Source organism: Monodon monoceros, unplaced genomic scaffold, assembly GCF_005190385.1.
Source record: "Monodon monoceros isolate NGI ecotype Baffin Bay Population unplaced genomic scaffold, NGI_Narwhal_1 Super_Scaffold_2, whole genome shotgun sequence".
Lineage (NCBI taxonomy): Eukaryota > Metazoa > Chordata > Mammalia > Artiodactyla > Monodontidae > Monodon > Monodon monoceros.
This window is the reverse complement of record NW_021703776.1, coordinates 94098091-94113292: the sequence shown is the minus strand read 5'-3', so window position 1 is coordinate 94113292 and position 15202 is coordinate 94098091. Positions and strand designations below refer to the sequence as shown.

The 15202-nt window shown below is 51.3% G+C and overlaps 1 protein-coding gene across 1 annotated transcript; it reads left to right on the top strand.

Annotated features, from left to right (window-relative positions):
- The first annotated feature begins 5338 nt into the window (after positions 1 to 5338).
- NOBOX (NOBOX oogenesis homeobox) lies at positions 5339 to 15202 on the top strand. Its single transcript, XM_029233082.1, has 10 exons — positions 5339 to 5449; positions 5864 to 5989; positions 9095 to 9448; positions 11028 to 11613; positions 12036 to 12142; positions 12454 to 12566; positions 12835 to 12920; positions 13139 to 13370; positions 13905 to 14209; positions 14901 to 15202. Exons 1-10 carry the CDS (start codon positions 5339 to 5341, stop codon positions 15200 to 15202), a joined length of 2322 nt encoding a protein of 773 aa, XP_029088915.1.

Sequence of the window (15202 nt, the reverse complement as noted above, 5' to 3'; positions counted from 1 at the left end):
AATATAAGGTTGTTTGCGCTCATCTCTGAAGACTGCACCAGCCCTAAAAAGCTGCAGCTCTGAAAAGTCACGCTTTTCCTCTGAAAAGTCATGGCCTCTGCTGAATATGGACTTTACCAAAGAGGCATGCCAACTTTCACTGTGTTCTTACAGCAAGCACTAAAATGCCACATTTTATCCCTGGCTTCTGGCTTCCTCGGTTCTCAAAACGGTCAACACTGGGACTTCCCTGGTGGCGCAGTGGTTAAGAATCCGCCTGCCAATGCAGGGGACACGGGTTCGAGCCCTGGTCCGGGAAGATCCCACATGCCATGGAGCAGCTAAGCCCGTGAGCCACAACTACTGAGCCTGTGCTCTAGAGCCCACGAGCCACAACTACTGAAGCCTGTGTGCCTAGAGCCCGTGCTCTGCACCAAGAGAAGCCACCGCAGTGAGAAGCCCGCACACAGCAACAAAGACACAGCACAGCCAAAAAATAATAAATAAATACATTTAAACAAACAAAACAAAAACAGGGGGTGATACTATATTACCCCTTTATTAAAAGAAAAGAAAAAAACGGTCAACACTTTCAGGAAGCATTCCAACTTAACGGCCTTATCAAATCCTGTTAGACATCAGGTTATGAATTACCAGAAACTGTAATTTGTGCCATGAATCTGATAATCCTTTTCTTCCCCCTTCCAACTAAAACATCCATATTTTTATTCATTCATTCATCAGCCAAATAGTTAACATGTATAAGGCAGCCACTTTGCCAGATCTGTATACACAGGTATATATTGGTGAAACAAACCACTGTAGTTTCAGTACCCATGGAGCTTAACATATAGTAGAGGAGACAGTCTGTAAATGAAAATATAAGTACATGTTGTGTTAAGAGTAGTAATAAAAACAAAGAGAAAATATTAGGAGGCGGGTGTTAAGTAGAAAATGTGGCCAGAGGACTCCTCCTTGAGAAATAACACTTAAACCAAGAGCTGGGTAGGAGCTAGCCATAAGAACCACCGAGAGAGAGAGGTTCCGGGCACAGGAATAGCATATATAAAGACCCTGAGGCAGAAGAACGGAATACGTTTAAGATGCTTGAAGGACAAGAACAGTCACCTGAGATGAAGCAGAAATGGTGGAACCAGATCATGCAGGGCTACGGTAAGATGTTTTCATTTTCCTCTAAGTACAATGGACAGTCATTAAAACATGTTAACAGCAGGGTGACACACATGACAATTTCCATTTTAAAACTGTCTCCCTAGCCAGCCTGTGGAGAACGGATTATAATGGGACAGGAGTGGAAACAGGGCGAGAAGTTTAGGAAGCGGTCACTAAAGAACAGGCAGGAGAGGAGAGGGGCTTGGGCCAGAGTGGTGATGACCGAGGGAAGTTAAAGGATTTGAGATGTGTTTCGGAGGTTGAACTGGCTGGAATATTCTGGCACCTTATATGTAAGCTGTGAGGGAGAGTGCAGAATCAAGGATGATTCCAACTGGGTGGCTGAAACAAAAAGAGGGAGGCCTGGGGGTGTTACAAGTTTTGGGGTGGGAATCAGAAGTTCAGTTTGAGAATGAGGTTAAGTTTAAAAACTCTGAAAGCCATCAGTGCTTACCCTTGCTCATGAGCCCAAACCAACTGGGCCTTGGAGCAGCATCTCTGAGAGTTCAGATCAGAAATTATATCTCCCAACTAAAGAACATGGATCTAATATTGCCTGGTGCATCTCTAATTCCAAATATGGCTTTCCCCACCTCTGTTGCTTTTTCCTCCCTCTCCTTGGGACTGCTCTGAATGACAGCCTGACTGAATTGAGGTGGCCCAGGCAAGGCCCACACTTCCTTGGGTCAATTTAATAATGGCACACAGCACCCCAGTTATAAGATAGAGACAATCAAAAGCCTTTTGCAGGGCTTCCCTGGTGGTGCAGTGGTTGAGAGTCTGCCTGCCGATGCAGGGGACGCGGGTTCATGCCCCGGTCCGGGAGGATCCCACGTGCCACGGAGCGGCTGGGTCCGTGAGCCATGGCCGCTGAGCCTGTGCTCCGCAGCAGGAGAGGCCCCAGCAGTGAGAGGCCCGCGTACTGCAAAAAAAAAAAAAAAACAAAAAAAAAGTCTTTTGCAAGCTGAAGACTGGGTCTAGCAGCCCATACGGTTGCTCCTTTGTCTTTCCAGCAAGCTGCATGACAGGTTTTACCAGCCTAATTATTTCTCGGTTAATCAATCTAGTCTTCTATCATTTCATCTCTCTGCCCCATTTAAACGCATGGCTTGTATTTCACCATCCCCTCCTGCATGCAAAGGAAGTTGCTGCTAGCTTCTTCCCTGTACTACTGATCTTGCCCTTGACTGATATCAGGAGAAAGGAGGCATTTCAAGACAAGGGCAGCTCATCTTCAATTCCAAAGAGCTGGAACTGTCACTCTAATGTGGGTGGACTCTAAAGTTTGGTGCCCCAAAGCACAGAGGAGCCTGCTGACCACGACACAGCCCCACCTTTCACACTATTCACTGGACCTGGAGGGGATGGTACCTGGGTCACAGGGTACCAGACGCACAGGCTCAAAGGCTTCAAAGCCCACAAGGACATGAGTCCATGGCCTAAAAGCACCAATAGAACGGTCAGGACCACACCCTGGCCAGAAAGCAGAGCTCTCTTCCTGCACGATGAGGGCTCCTGGCAGAGCACTTTCTCCTGGGAGCCACGACCCCCCACCTGAACACCAGAAAAGTCTGTCAAGCCACTGGCAGAGGTGTAGCCCCAGGCCAGCAAAGGAGGAAAAACACCTTGTTCTGGGGATCTTCTAACTCTCACTAGACCTGCCCGGTTGGCCCATCTAGCTTAGGCCCCTCCTTGATGAAGCACTTTAATTGTACACTTGCCACCCTGGCTGCCTATTTCTGTGCAATGAACAACTCTGTGGCTCCTCATGGGTTTGGGACTATAAAAAACCATAGGTCAGATCAATCACCAACTGGAAGAGATTTTTTTTTTAAAGTCTGTAAGAGGAAAAAAAAAAAGAATTAGAAGCTTTATTTCAAGTTTGCTTTTTAATTTAAAAAAATGTAGACCTTCAAATTGAAAGTTTTTGCCAACAGGTGGAGAACAGTTAAATTACAGTATGGTCACGCAATAAGTTCCTAAGATGGAAAAAAAATTAAGGACTCTGCTTTTCACAGTACGTTCTGCAGGAAGGAATGCTCAAAATTATATATATATAATTAATTACAATCATGTAGAACATATATGAAACACGGTAATGGCAGAAATACTGTAAGGAAGGGTACCAAACTGTCTACAACTGATACTGTTTGATGGAAAATTGTACTGTTTTCTTTTCTAATCATTTCTACTATTTACCAATATTTTCCTGATAAATTTGCATTCCTATTAAGAGAGACAGAGTTATTTTACTTTTAAAACAAATTAGACATAAATTCTTCTGCTTGCCTGTCAACAGCCCGCTTAAAGAAACAGATATAATTTAAATCTAAATGTTTTAAAATCACGGTCAACAAAAGGTTAAGAGTGCTACGCTACATGAAATCTTATTTCTGTCAATTACACTTAACTGAATCCAGGAAAACTAAACTTGTGGTCAAAACACTGGGATTTATATATATATATATATATATATATATATATATATATATACATCTATGTATATATGTACGTGTATGTATGTACACACATATGTTTTTTACTTTTGAGATAATTGTAGTTTCACGTGAAGTGTTAAGAAATCACACAGAGCGATCTCGTATCCGCTCCCCCCACTGGAAACATCTTGTATCACACCAGGAAACTGATATTGGCACAATCCACAGACCTTATTCAGATTTCACCAGTTTTACACACACTCATTTGTGTGTGTACACGTATATACACTTGACCCTCGAACAACGCAGAGGTCGAGGCACCAGCCCTCTGCACAGTCGAAAATCCATGTATAACTTACAGTTGGCCTCTGTAACCGTGGCTCTTCCCTATCTGAGATTTCACCTCTGCGGATTCAACCAACTACGGATCATGCGGTTCTATGGTATTTACTATTTTAAAAAATCTGCACATATGTGGACCTGTGCGGTTCAAACCCGTGTTGTTCAAGGGTCAACTCTGTTTAGTCCTATGCAATTTTATCTTATGTGTAGACTCACGCGATCACCCCCACGGTCAAGGCTCAGAACGGCTCCATCACTGTTGCTCCCTTGTACAGCCATAGCCATAGCCACCTACCTCCCCACGCTGCCCCCTAATTCCTGGCAATGGTGATCAACTTCTGGTCAACGAACAATCATTGATCCCCATGCGCAAACCACCATGCCAAGCCCTGGAGGATCTTTTTTTTTTTTTACTTTTTAAAACTACTTTGTTGAGTTATGACTGACATTTGAAACATCATACGTATGGAATGTATACAACTCTATGAGTTTGGGGATAAATACGTGACCATGAAACCATCACTATCATCAAGGCCGTTAACATTTCCATCACCTCCCAAAGTTCCCTCGCACCCCTTTATCATTATTATTGTGTGTGGGATAAGAACACTTAATATAAGATCTACCCTGTAGCCAATTTTATATATACAATACATACTGTTAGCTCCAGGCACCATGCTGTACATTAGATCGCCAGAACTTATCCTGTATAACTGAAACTTTGTACCTTTTTTCACACACACACACACACAATGTATTTTATTTTTACAAGAGATAGACTGACACCAAGCACTGTAAATGGATGACCACAACAAAAGCAACACTGATTGCAATTACCACACACGAAACACACTCACACTACGTCATAATATTGACATTCAGTTCCCTGGAGGATCTTGATGCAAATATAAATGACATAAACAGGAAAGCCTAGTGGTTAGGAGTATGGCCGGGAACCAGACCAACCGGGTTCAGATCTTGGGTGTGCCACCTAGCAGCTGTGTGATCTGTGGCAAAGCACTTAAGCTCCCTGTGTCACAGCTCCTTCTTCGATAAAATGGGGCTAACCATAGCACCTTAGAGGGTTGTCGTGAGCATTCAATGAGTTGATATCTGTAGAGCAAGTAGAAAGCGCCTGGCGTGAACAGATGTATGTTAACACATGTAAGAGCTCACCACCCGGTGGAGAACATACAGAGCTCTCATCAGGTCAGCCTGTGTTAGCTGGTGTAATATCAAGGTGAGCACGGCACAGTGGGAGGATACAGGAAGGAGCAGTTCCTCCTGGCGGTGGAAAGCTAAGATAGGCTTCACAGGAAAGAGATTATTTGGGTTGGGCTTTCAAGTGTGAGTAAGACTTTAACAGAAATAAAAGGGAAGGGACGAGGTTCCAGGCCTATAAAACAATGTGCTCTGTGGTCCCGAGGCATGAGAAGGCGGGGGCCATTCTGAGAGAGGCCCACAAGATTGGAACGAGAGGATACCACGAGGAGACTAGACGAGGGTCTGTGAGTGGGGTGAGAGGAGAAGGGAAGGACAGCAGCCACAGATGCAGAATGAGGGAAGGCCGGGGCTGGGTTTGGAGCGGCTCTTAAATGCCAGGCTATAGTTAGCATTACAGCTTTGCAATCCTGGAGAAGATCAGAACAGAGCAGAAAGAAGACAGTCTGTCCCCAAAACATGGGTACATCAGGAGGGGATTAGAATGCAAGGGAAAGTACTTTGTAAATTACAGAACACACAAGCAATAGTGATTTATTAGGAGGACGGCCTGATTAAAAACTAGCAGCAGCAACCACGTTGCTTAGACACGGTCACTATTCTTGTCAGATGCATAAAGTCTTGCGAGTCTGGGGCACGGGGATTAGACGTGCTCAGGCTCACTCATGCCAGAACCTGTTTTCTCCCCGCCAGGCCAGTTTATGCTCTAGCCAGGTGTTCTCAATGCCCATCACCTCCAACCAGCCTTTCCCGGGGTTTCCAAAGGAAGCAGCTCTGCAGAGACTTCGGCAACTCCCAGTGCCTCCCCCGTCACTGGCACCCTCATCTCTGTCATGGTGAGCCCACGGCGTTTATCTGATCATCCGGCCAAGGGCCTCCTTCGGGCTCAGGACGTCCTGGTCCCCGAACCTGTGATGAGCTCCGTTTTCCCTTTGCCCTCCCCTGCCTTGGATGGAGCTTCGCCTCCTGGTTGTTTCCTGGGGCCTTTACCTCCCGTGTTTGCTGGGACTGTGATCTCCCAACCCAGGGCCCGTTCAGATTTCTGCCTTTTCACAACCGTATTCTTGCCTCTGGTCCCAGGATTTCCAATGACCTGTTGCCGCCTACTCCCAGGAGTGGCATGTAGGACAAGAATGAATTACCCTGTGTCTCTGCTTTGAAAAATTTTCTCAGTCAACCACCTTCTACTGGTTATTTTTCTCATTATAGAGAGGGAGGGAGGAAGGACAAAGAATCTATTTCACTTGCTTAAACTAATTGTACGGTTGGTTAACTCTACATAGAATGGGAAAAACAAAAGATTAATTATACCCTTTAGTAGCATCAGACCTGTTCCTCTTTGTTGTCATTCTATCCATGAGGAGAAAAAGATGTTGGAATAAATGGCACTTGCTGAGAGGGTGGAAGTGGTGGTTTATAGTCTGGCTCTGAAAACTAAGGACAACCTCCTCCCCTCCACGCACTGCCCCCACCCCCCAAAATAGTCCTTCCCTCTAAACAAGGTTGGTATATGAACATGCCTTAAGATCACGAAGATGCCATGTACCAAGTCTTAGAGATAAATATTTCCAAGTACCCCTAAAACAGTACCTTTTTGTCCTCCCAATAAAGAGCAGCCCCCCTTCCCTATCTGAAAGATAGCACTCTCCACAGCGTATATAAGTACAATCCCTTTTCAACCAAACACGTCAAGACACCATCCCAAGCCTTCTTAGACCAAATTCACTTGCAGCCACTAAATCAAATTTTCACGTAAATAAAGAAAACGATATCATTTGTAAAAAAAGAAAAAACACACACACAAAACAACAAGGCAAGAATATCAAGACTGAGGAAGGGAGGAAAGAAAGAGAGAAACAAAGAGAAGGAAAGCTTCGATTTCTCTAATGTCAGAGCCCAGGCCCAACAAATTCAATTATTTATGTGTTTAGAAAATGCCAACATCTTCAATTCCTTAAGTCTCAGAGCAAACCCTTTTATACAGTCAGACTCTGTATCTTTCAAAGTTTTATGTAAGGGTGGTGTCCAGTCTATGGGTGATTTGAGTCTTTGCTTTTCTGACCTTCACCCAGGCAGAGGGCAAAGAGACGGCAAGAGGAAATACAACATAAGTGATGGCAGGGAAGGATGATTTATTCTTAATTTAATGAGATAGGATAACCTATTAAGAAATTAATTGTGACCCGCTTTCACTGCGCCAGACACCTCAGTAAAGGACAACAGGTCATCTCCTTCCCCGACAAAGTCCCCCACCATCCACTTGCCCTATTTCCATCCCCGGGGATGGTTTTAGTTGACTTTGTTTCTGCATGAACCCGTGTCCCCTGCATCGGCAGGCGGACTCCCAACCACTGCGCCACCAGGGAAGCCCAGCAAGCCACATTTTAAACAAATTCCCTAGGAAATTCTGATCCAGGGTGTCAACACTCCTTGAAAAACACTAGGTCAAAAGAGACATTAAAACTGGAATACTTGGGTGTGGGAGGCAGGCGAGCCGAGGCTTCAGAGGAAAGAACCAGACCTCAGAAGCCTCCTCTCCTGGTTAGGGAGGTTGGTTTTTATCACACAGGCAGGCAAGGGCCACTTCAGGGTTTAAGCAGGGCTGTGACATGGTAAGAATGCCTCTCCCTTAAACTTCAGCTCAAAGCTCATGTGTCACCCTCTCCAAGAAGGCCTTTCCTGCCCCACCCCCAATCCGAGTCCAGCAGAGCTTCCTGCTCCTCTATGCATCCTTCTAACTCACCACCGACCTCCTTGTATGGATACTGTCCATTTACTTGTGTCACTGTTCTAACCCCCTCTCTGCCAGTAAGCTTGTGCAGGCAGGAAGTGACCTGCTCACAGTGCCCAGCACACGGTAGGTGTCCTGTAAATGTTTAATCAAGCAGATTATTGCATTCAATTTACCGCCATGTCACCACCAAATGATGATGTCCCACAAAGGAAGCGACTTCACTGCCTCCCATTCCTTGCTCACATGGCCTAGAATGCTTCCTTTCTAGCTGAAACTGGGCCCTATTTTTAAACCCCTCATTTATTAAAGGATATTAGTCTTATAGGAGTCAGAATGAAACACCAGGTGCCTGGAATTTTGGTCATGTTGTCAAGGAGTTAACTCGTTTATAATTTTCGTATTTCAGAAAGAACTCGTAATATCTTCAAAGTTCACGTGTGTAGGCCAAGCCCCTGAAAGGCATTTAAGGCACAGGGAAACTTACCAATAGGTGATTACAGCAGGAAAGCACGTGGTGTCCAGAGTCTTTTAAAATCCTAAAAGCAAAACACCTGATTTCTATTCTGACCACCCCCCACCCCCAAACCTCCAGCACCAAGCACCTGGTTCAATCTGGCCAGCGCCTCCCACTCAAGGGCAGATGGAAGGAAGAGGCCATGAGGATTTTAAATCCTGAAATTATGTTATAAAGCAGACAAGAAACATTCCAGGAACTGGGAGTCGTAAAGATCACACCTGTGAGATCTCCCTTATGCGACGCTCCTTCATTCTCGGCCAGAAAAACTGATATCAAGTGGGTGGAAACATGAGACAAAACTTTGACGAGCTAGTGCTTTCTCCCGGCTTACCTGCGGCCTCCCGTGCGCGTACAACTGCGTCCCATTCAAGAGGTGTCCACTTCACCCTGCAGCCTGGGTTCTTCCAGCTCGCTTTCATCCTCGAGGACAGCTCCGTGCTCTACGGACCTTCCAATCAGCATGGGGTCTTGGGGGCTCATTAATCCTGAGGCTTGGGGAAACCTCAATGATGCAGCTGGGAGACAGGGAACCCTTGTTAAGGGTTTGGAGCTCCCTTGATAAGTGGCTCCCCAAGTTGCCTTCCACAGGAAGGACTCTGTCTCCAAGGCCAAAGGCGCCACCAAGCCCATTGCCAAGTCCGACCCAGGGAGCCGGCCACCCTCCCCCAGCCGAACGCCCTGGCCCTCTAGGGCGAGCCTCCCGACCGCGACCCAGTAGGCGGGCTCTCGCCCACGCCCCGCGTGCAGCCCCCACCCACCGGGGAGGGGCCGCAGCGGAGCCCGCACCTGCCCCGGCTTGGGCCTCGGCGGGGGCGGGAAGCGGCGTGGCCCCCGGGCCTCGGCAGCCCGCAGCTGCCCCAGGCACCGCCCTCCCGAGTGGGCCTCGCCGGCGGCGGGGTGAGGGCGGGGGCCCCCCACGCTCGCAGCTCCGCACACCTGCCCGAGCGCGAGGCTTCATTAGGCGGCGCGCAAAAGCAGTCCGGCGGCCGCGTGCTGGAGTCCAGGCAATGGAGCTCAGCTCGGAGCGCGGCCCGGAGCCGCGGGGTGAGTGCGCGGGGTCCTGAGGGGCTGGGGCCCAGCGGCAGGCCGAGGGTAGGGGTTGGAGGGGAGTTGAGAGGGGCTGGACGGGGCGGGGGGCCAGGGAGCCCACCACGCCGCACCCCCCATCCTTGGCGTTCGGATGAAGGGAAGAAAAGCAGGGCCGTGATTCTTCTGCTCTAGGTTCCCACACCCATCACCTTTCTTACCAGGGCCTATCACCCGGATACGTCGCATTTATTGAGCACCTACTGTGTACCGGGTTTGCTAGGCTACGAGCGCCCCTAAAATGCTGTAAAACCGGTGTGTCCCTCCTTCCCCATTTCACCATCCAGCCTCAGCGCTTCGTGCCGCCATAAAGGCCTGCAAACCCCCTTCACCAGCTTGTACCCTAGGAAACAATCTGACAACGCAAGCGCCTTAGCCCATGACCTACAGCTTTCTTACACATTGTTAGAAAGTCATTCCTTAAGACAGCCTATCTCATGCAACTTTCTTAAAAAAAAAAAAAAAAAAAAACTCGCTCTTAGTAGTGAGCATCCTCTTAAAAATGTTCCAATTTAGTTAGAAATGATAAAGCAGCTCCTTGAGCTGAGACGGTTTGGGATCTGGAGGTTATGAGTAAGTTGGGAGGGGAACGGGGGCGGGGTTGGTGACCCCAGGAAGGACTCTGTCTAGTGGTCAAGAGCACGGCGCTGTGTGAGCTTGGGCAAACCACTCAACTTTGTCATCCACATTTCTCCATATTAGAATGAGCTATAAATATGCCTTCCTCACAAGGATTAAATGCATGCTGGACTAATCTTTGAAAGGTGCCTAGCACAATGCCTGGGACATGGTAAACTCCTGATGAATCAGTCATAGCTCAGAGAAGGACAGACAAGCTTGGAGGATGAGTGCCAGCCAGGTCACTCTTCCTTACCTGTAAAAGGAGGGTGCTCACCTGGGCCCGAGGCCCCTGAGTGAGGTTCTGCTTTGCAGGGAGGGGACGGGGGTGTGCATGAGGGAGAGGAGGGTGGCCGAGGACACAGTGAGTTCTGTGGGAGGTCAGGGTGGACATTCCTGTTAGCTCCTTTGATGTCCTTGCCTGGGCTCCTGGAGACCACTCAGTCCCGCCGCGTCCCTGCTCTGAGCACTGATGCCTGTGTCTGCCGCAGGAACGAGATCCAGTCTGAGAAACAGCACAGTCTCCATCGATTCCTCTCTCTCTTCCCAGAGTCCACTCCAACATTTGTCCTCTAGAAACCCCTGAATAGATGCCTGTCCCTCAAACTCACATTCCAGGTCTCGGGGAGAAAACAGGGAACTCACAGAGAGTAAGTTCCCCCCAAATTAGGATTGCACGCCTACTGTCTAGGTACGCGAGCTCAGGCTCCTCGTGGCTGCATCTATTTGCTTTTGCATTTCCAAGCTGTGGGATAATCTAATTTGACCCTCACAGTAGCAGAGTTAGGAAGGTACGCCTGGAATGATTACCCCATTTGATAAGTGGACAAATTAAAGCTTCAGATCAAACAGAACACCCGTTGCAGACCAGGAAGCAGCACGCCCTCCTGGTCCAGGCTGTTCCTTCTCCCGAGCTAAGGTCAGCGGGTGCTGGCTCTCCACAGGTCAGGAGGATGGAGACAAGCCCCCGGCTGCCAGGCTAGAGGAGGAGGAACCCCTGCAGAGTTCAGCCCCCCACACTCGGGAAGCCCCAAGTGAGGACGTGCCCCTCTCCTGCGCTGCTCCCGGGGAGAAGCAGCCATCAGAGGCCCCTGGAGAAGTAGCTGGGGCTGGGGCTGGGGCTGGGGCTGGGAGAGCCTGCCAGCGCCAGGGCTCAGGGGCTCTCCGCAAAGACAGAGCCCTGGGCCCGCCTAGACCCCAGCCTCAGGGGGAAGGGCATCCTCTCCCGGTGAGAGAGGGGAAGCTGGGGAAGAGGCCCTACTCTCCAGCCACCGGTAAGCAGAAAAAGCCTAACGCTGTGGGTCTGGACTCCACGGCATCTCCCAGTGTCGCTAACCCAGCCCGGGCCACGTACAACCCAGTGCCTTGTGGGTCAGGCCGGGGCTCCTGCCATCTGGCCAACCTCCTCAGCACGTTGGCCCAGAACAGCCAAAACACAGACCAGAAGAAGTCCCCGGATGTGACCTGCCAAGGCCGGAAAAAGACGCGGACTCTATACCGCTCGGGTAAGTCCCTGAAGGCGAGCGGAAACCTAGGGGACCTGGCCTCGTCTCTGGGAAAGCTGGGCTCAACAGAGCATGCAGCAGCCCCAGGAGAGAGGAGTGTGGTTTGTTTGTACATCACCTTGGCCGGGTCCTCTCTTGACGTGTGCAGGCCATGACCTCTGACCTCAGAGGGAAAGGTTGGGTTTTCTCATCAGAGTATGAAATTGGGCCCAGGGTAGAAGGGGCAGGAAAGTAAACACCACACAGTTCCCTGCCACAAAGCCTGAGAGACAGGAGGCCCCAGCCCAATGGGGAGCTTAGTCGCAGGGCTCTGGGGAGGCCCTCGGGTTGGGGACAGCGGTCCCCTCTGGAGGGCATCTGTTTTTCTCCTCTGCTTCCGCATCACTGGTGTTCATCCTCAAGCCAGTGTTTTCTTCTTCCAGACCAGCTGGAGGAGCTAGAAAAGCTCTTCCAAGAAGACCACTATCCGGACAGCGATAAGCGCCGGGAGATTGCCCAGACGGTGGGAGTCACCCCCCAACGCATCATGGTAAGGGCACTGGCCCTCGGTCTCGGGGTGGAGGAGAACCCACACGCCGGCCCTCTGGGAGAGCCAAACAAGTACTCAGCACCTCCCGGACAGGGGCTGGGGTGAGGCCTCAGATGGGGCTGTGTTCTTGCCTGTTTCCGCGCTGCCACAGCCTTAGAATATGAGAAGAGGAAAGTACCTCAGAGGCCATCTCGCCGCCAATCTGAGTGCTGCAGTGGTCTCCTGCAGTCACGGAGACATCATGGGACAGCAGGACTGAGCCTCAGGCTCTACCCTGTTTCTCAAGCTCTTCGGGTGTCTCTCCCCTACAGGTGTGGTTCCAGAATCGCCGGGCAAAGTGGCGAAAAGTGGAGAAAATGACTGGGAAGGAGAGCACGGACGCTACTGCTGGCCCTGCCCTCAGCCCCACCAGCAGCCAGTGCAGGTAAGACTTTCTCCTCTTCCTGGCCCATCCCCGTGGGCAGGAACTGGGGGCTAAGCTGGGATCCTGGGCTCTAGGGGGAGAAGGGACTGGAAGGCTGGGCATAGGGAGTTGTTGGCTAATAGAGGGATTTTGACTGCATGAGGTTGGGAAGTTGCCCAGTGCCTTGTAGGAGGCACAGTTTGGAAATCTGGGTCCCTTTCCCTACACTGAAGCCCCAGTCTGAATCCAGGGACTGCCCGAGCTACAGTCTTCGCTCGTCTCCCTCTAGTTCTGCAGCCGGACCGCCACCTGCTGTGCCCGCGGACCGGGAGCCTGGGACCTTTGCTCAGGAGTCCCCGCTGGATCCCCTTCCAGGTGAGCTGACCACCTTCCGAGGGTTGTCTGGGGAATACAGCGGCGCAGAAGACAGCAGAGTCAAAGGGCTGTTTCTTGAAAGACCTGGGAGTGGCCGGAGCTCCCCACGGTTTCGTTCAGGGGGACCCGGGCTTTGTGCACTTGGACCACACCCAGCGCTGCCAAGGCTGCCCCCCACTTTCGTACTCTTACAACCCCCCTTTGACCTCTGCTCCTAGAGCCCCCCATGCTGCTGACATCTGACCAGACTCTGGCCCCGACCCAACAGAGTGAGGGTGCCCAGAGGGTGGAAGTGACCCCACCACTCTTCAGCCCCCCACCTGTCCGAAGAGCCAACCTTCCTTTCCCCCTCGGCCCCGTGCACACCTCCCAGCTGATGTCTTTGCTGCTGGATACCCCAGGCAACGAGAGCAGCCGCAAGGATGGCCCTTGTGGGTCGTGGGGGACAAGGTACGCAACCTAATGGCGGTGGTACTTGACTTATCCTGGGGGAGGTACGGGAGGAGGAAAGATAGATGGAGCTTGGGAGCGGGGAGGGTGACTGAGAGAGGCAAGGAGTAGTAAACGTGGTGAGGATTAAAAGGGTAAGTGGATTGGGGTGCGAAGGATCTAGGACATCACAGCAGTAGCGCAGGAACGAGGATGAGAAGCTAGAGCAGGAGAAAGAACAGGAGGCGGCAGGTCTGGGGTCGTGGGGATGGGGGAGGGGAGCCTCGCTGCGCGGTAGGAATGGGGCCGCCCCCCGAGCCGCACAAAATACTCCTCTGGGGGCTTCCCTGGTGGCGCAGTGGTTGGGAGTCTGCCTGCCGATGCAGGGGACACGGGTTCGTGCCCCGGTCCAGGAAGATCCCACATGTCGCGGAGCGGCTGGGCCCGTGAGCCATGGCCGCTGAGCCTGCACGTCCGGAGCCTGTGCTCCGCAACGGCAGTGAGAAGCCCGCATACCGCAAAAAAAAAAAAAAAATACTCCTCTGTCTCTCTCAGCGTCACGCCACCCCCCGCCTGCTCGTACTTGGAGGAGCTGGAACCCCAGGAATATCAACCCAGCAGCCAGCCAGGACCGTTCCAGTTCTCCCAGGCTCCACAGAGCCAGCTTTTCCAGCACCCCCAGCCCCAGTTTCCATACCTGCACCCCTTCCCCTTCCACATGCCCAGCTCCCTGACCCCTCCACTGCTGGAAGACTCTCTGTCTGCATTGTCCTATGGCCCCAGCGGGGGCACATCCCAGGGCTACTTCCCGGGCCCTCCGTCAGGGCAGATCCTGCTGCAGCCACCCGCTGGGAACATGGGTGAGTCGGGGCTGGAACAGAAAGGGACCTTTGGTGACTGAGGACGGTGAGAAGGGAGAGAGCCTCGTGAGCTGGAGGGAAGGCATGGGGTGAGTGAATCACTGTTACTTAAAGAAAGCCCGACTGTCCTTATGAAGCTCTCCTTCCTCCAGTTTCTCGGAGGTTTCAGAGCAGAGTAAGACTCAGCAAGAGAGCTTTGGAGTGAGGAGACGCAAAGTTTACAGTCCAGCTCAGCTCTGGGCTCTCCTGAGGTTCCTGGATTCTGAAACGGGGATAATATTCCCATATCTTAGAGGGCTTGCTGAAGAGGAACCACAGGCGTGGAATACTTGGCACGAGATAGGTGGGAGCTGATGTGCGTATCTGATGGGCCACCTGGACCCTGAAATCCTGGAACTGACCATCTTAGGAGGACTCAGTTCCAGCAGAAGGGGAAGAAAGATGCTGGTTCCCAGTCTCCTGCCTGTGCGAGAGGGCACTCACTCGGCCTGACCTACGGTCCACTTTGTGTCACTGTTACCCAGACGTAGGACCTCGAGACAGGAGCCTGCCTGGTCCTGAGGGGAGACTCGCTCCAGGGTCCTAACCCGTGTTTCTGTGGAGCAGGGAGGGGACTCTGTCACAGAACATGTTGAACGTGGTTGGTACCCGTCATCCTACTTACTCTTTGTTTTGCTCTTTGATCCCACAGGTACAGTCCCCTGGAATGACCCCTGCTTGCCAGACCTGCCCTTCCCCAGTTCCTTCTGTCCACCAGCTCTGGGGGGCCCCCCGGGAGGGGACGGCTACTTCCTGGATCTGTTTGCAGCCCCTTGTGCTCAGGCTTCGAGCAGGCAGTCTTCTCCAGGCCTCGCCCGGCTTCCTGAAGGGACCAGGCCCGGCGCGGAGCCCCTACTCAGCAAGGCCCAAGAGGAGCTGCCCGCCGCCGCTGTGGAGCTGCCCTCAGCCCCCGAGGAGGGCCGAGAGGAAGACCAGACCAGCCATGGCCCCTAG

What these genes read in the sequence shown, in the direction of transcription:
- NOBOX (XM_029233082.1), top strand. Translation starts at nt 5,339, where the DNA reads ATGTGCTCTGTGGTCCCGAGGCATGAGAAGGCGGGGGCCATTCTGAGA. An exon ending in CCCACCAGCAGCCAGTGCAG is followed by an intron (nt 12,567 to 12,834) that starts GTAAGACTTTCT and finishes GTCTCCCTCTAG; the next exon opens with TTCTGCAGCCGGACCGCCAC. An exon ending in TGTGGGTCGTGGGGGACAAG is followed by an intron (nt 13,371 to 13,904) that starts GTACGCAACCTA and finishes TGTCTCTCTCAG; the next exon opens with CGTCACGCCACCCCCCGCCT.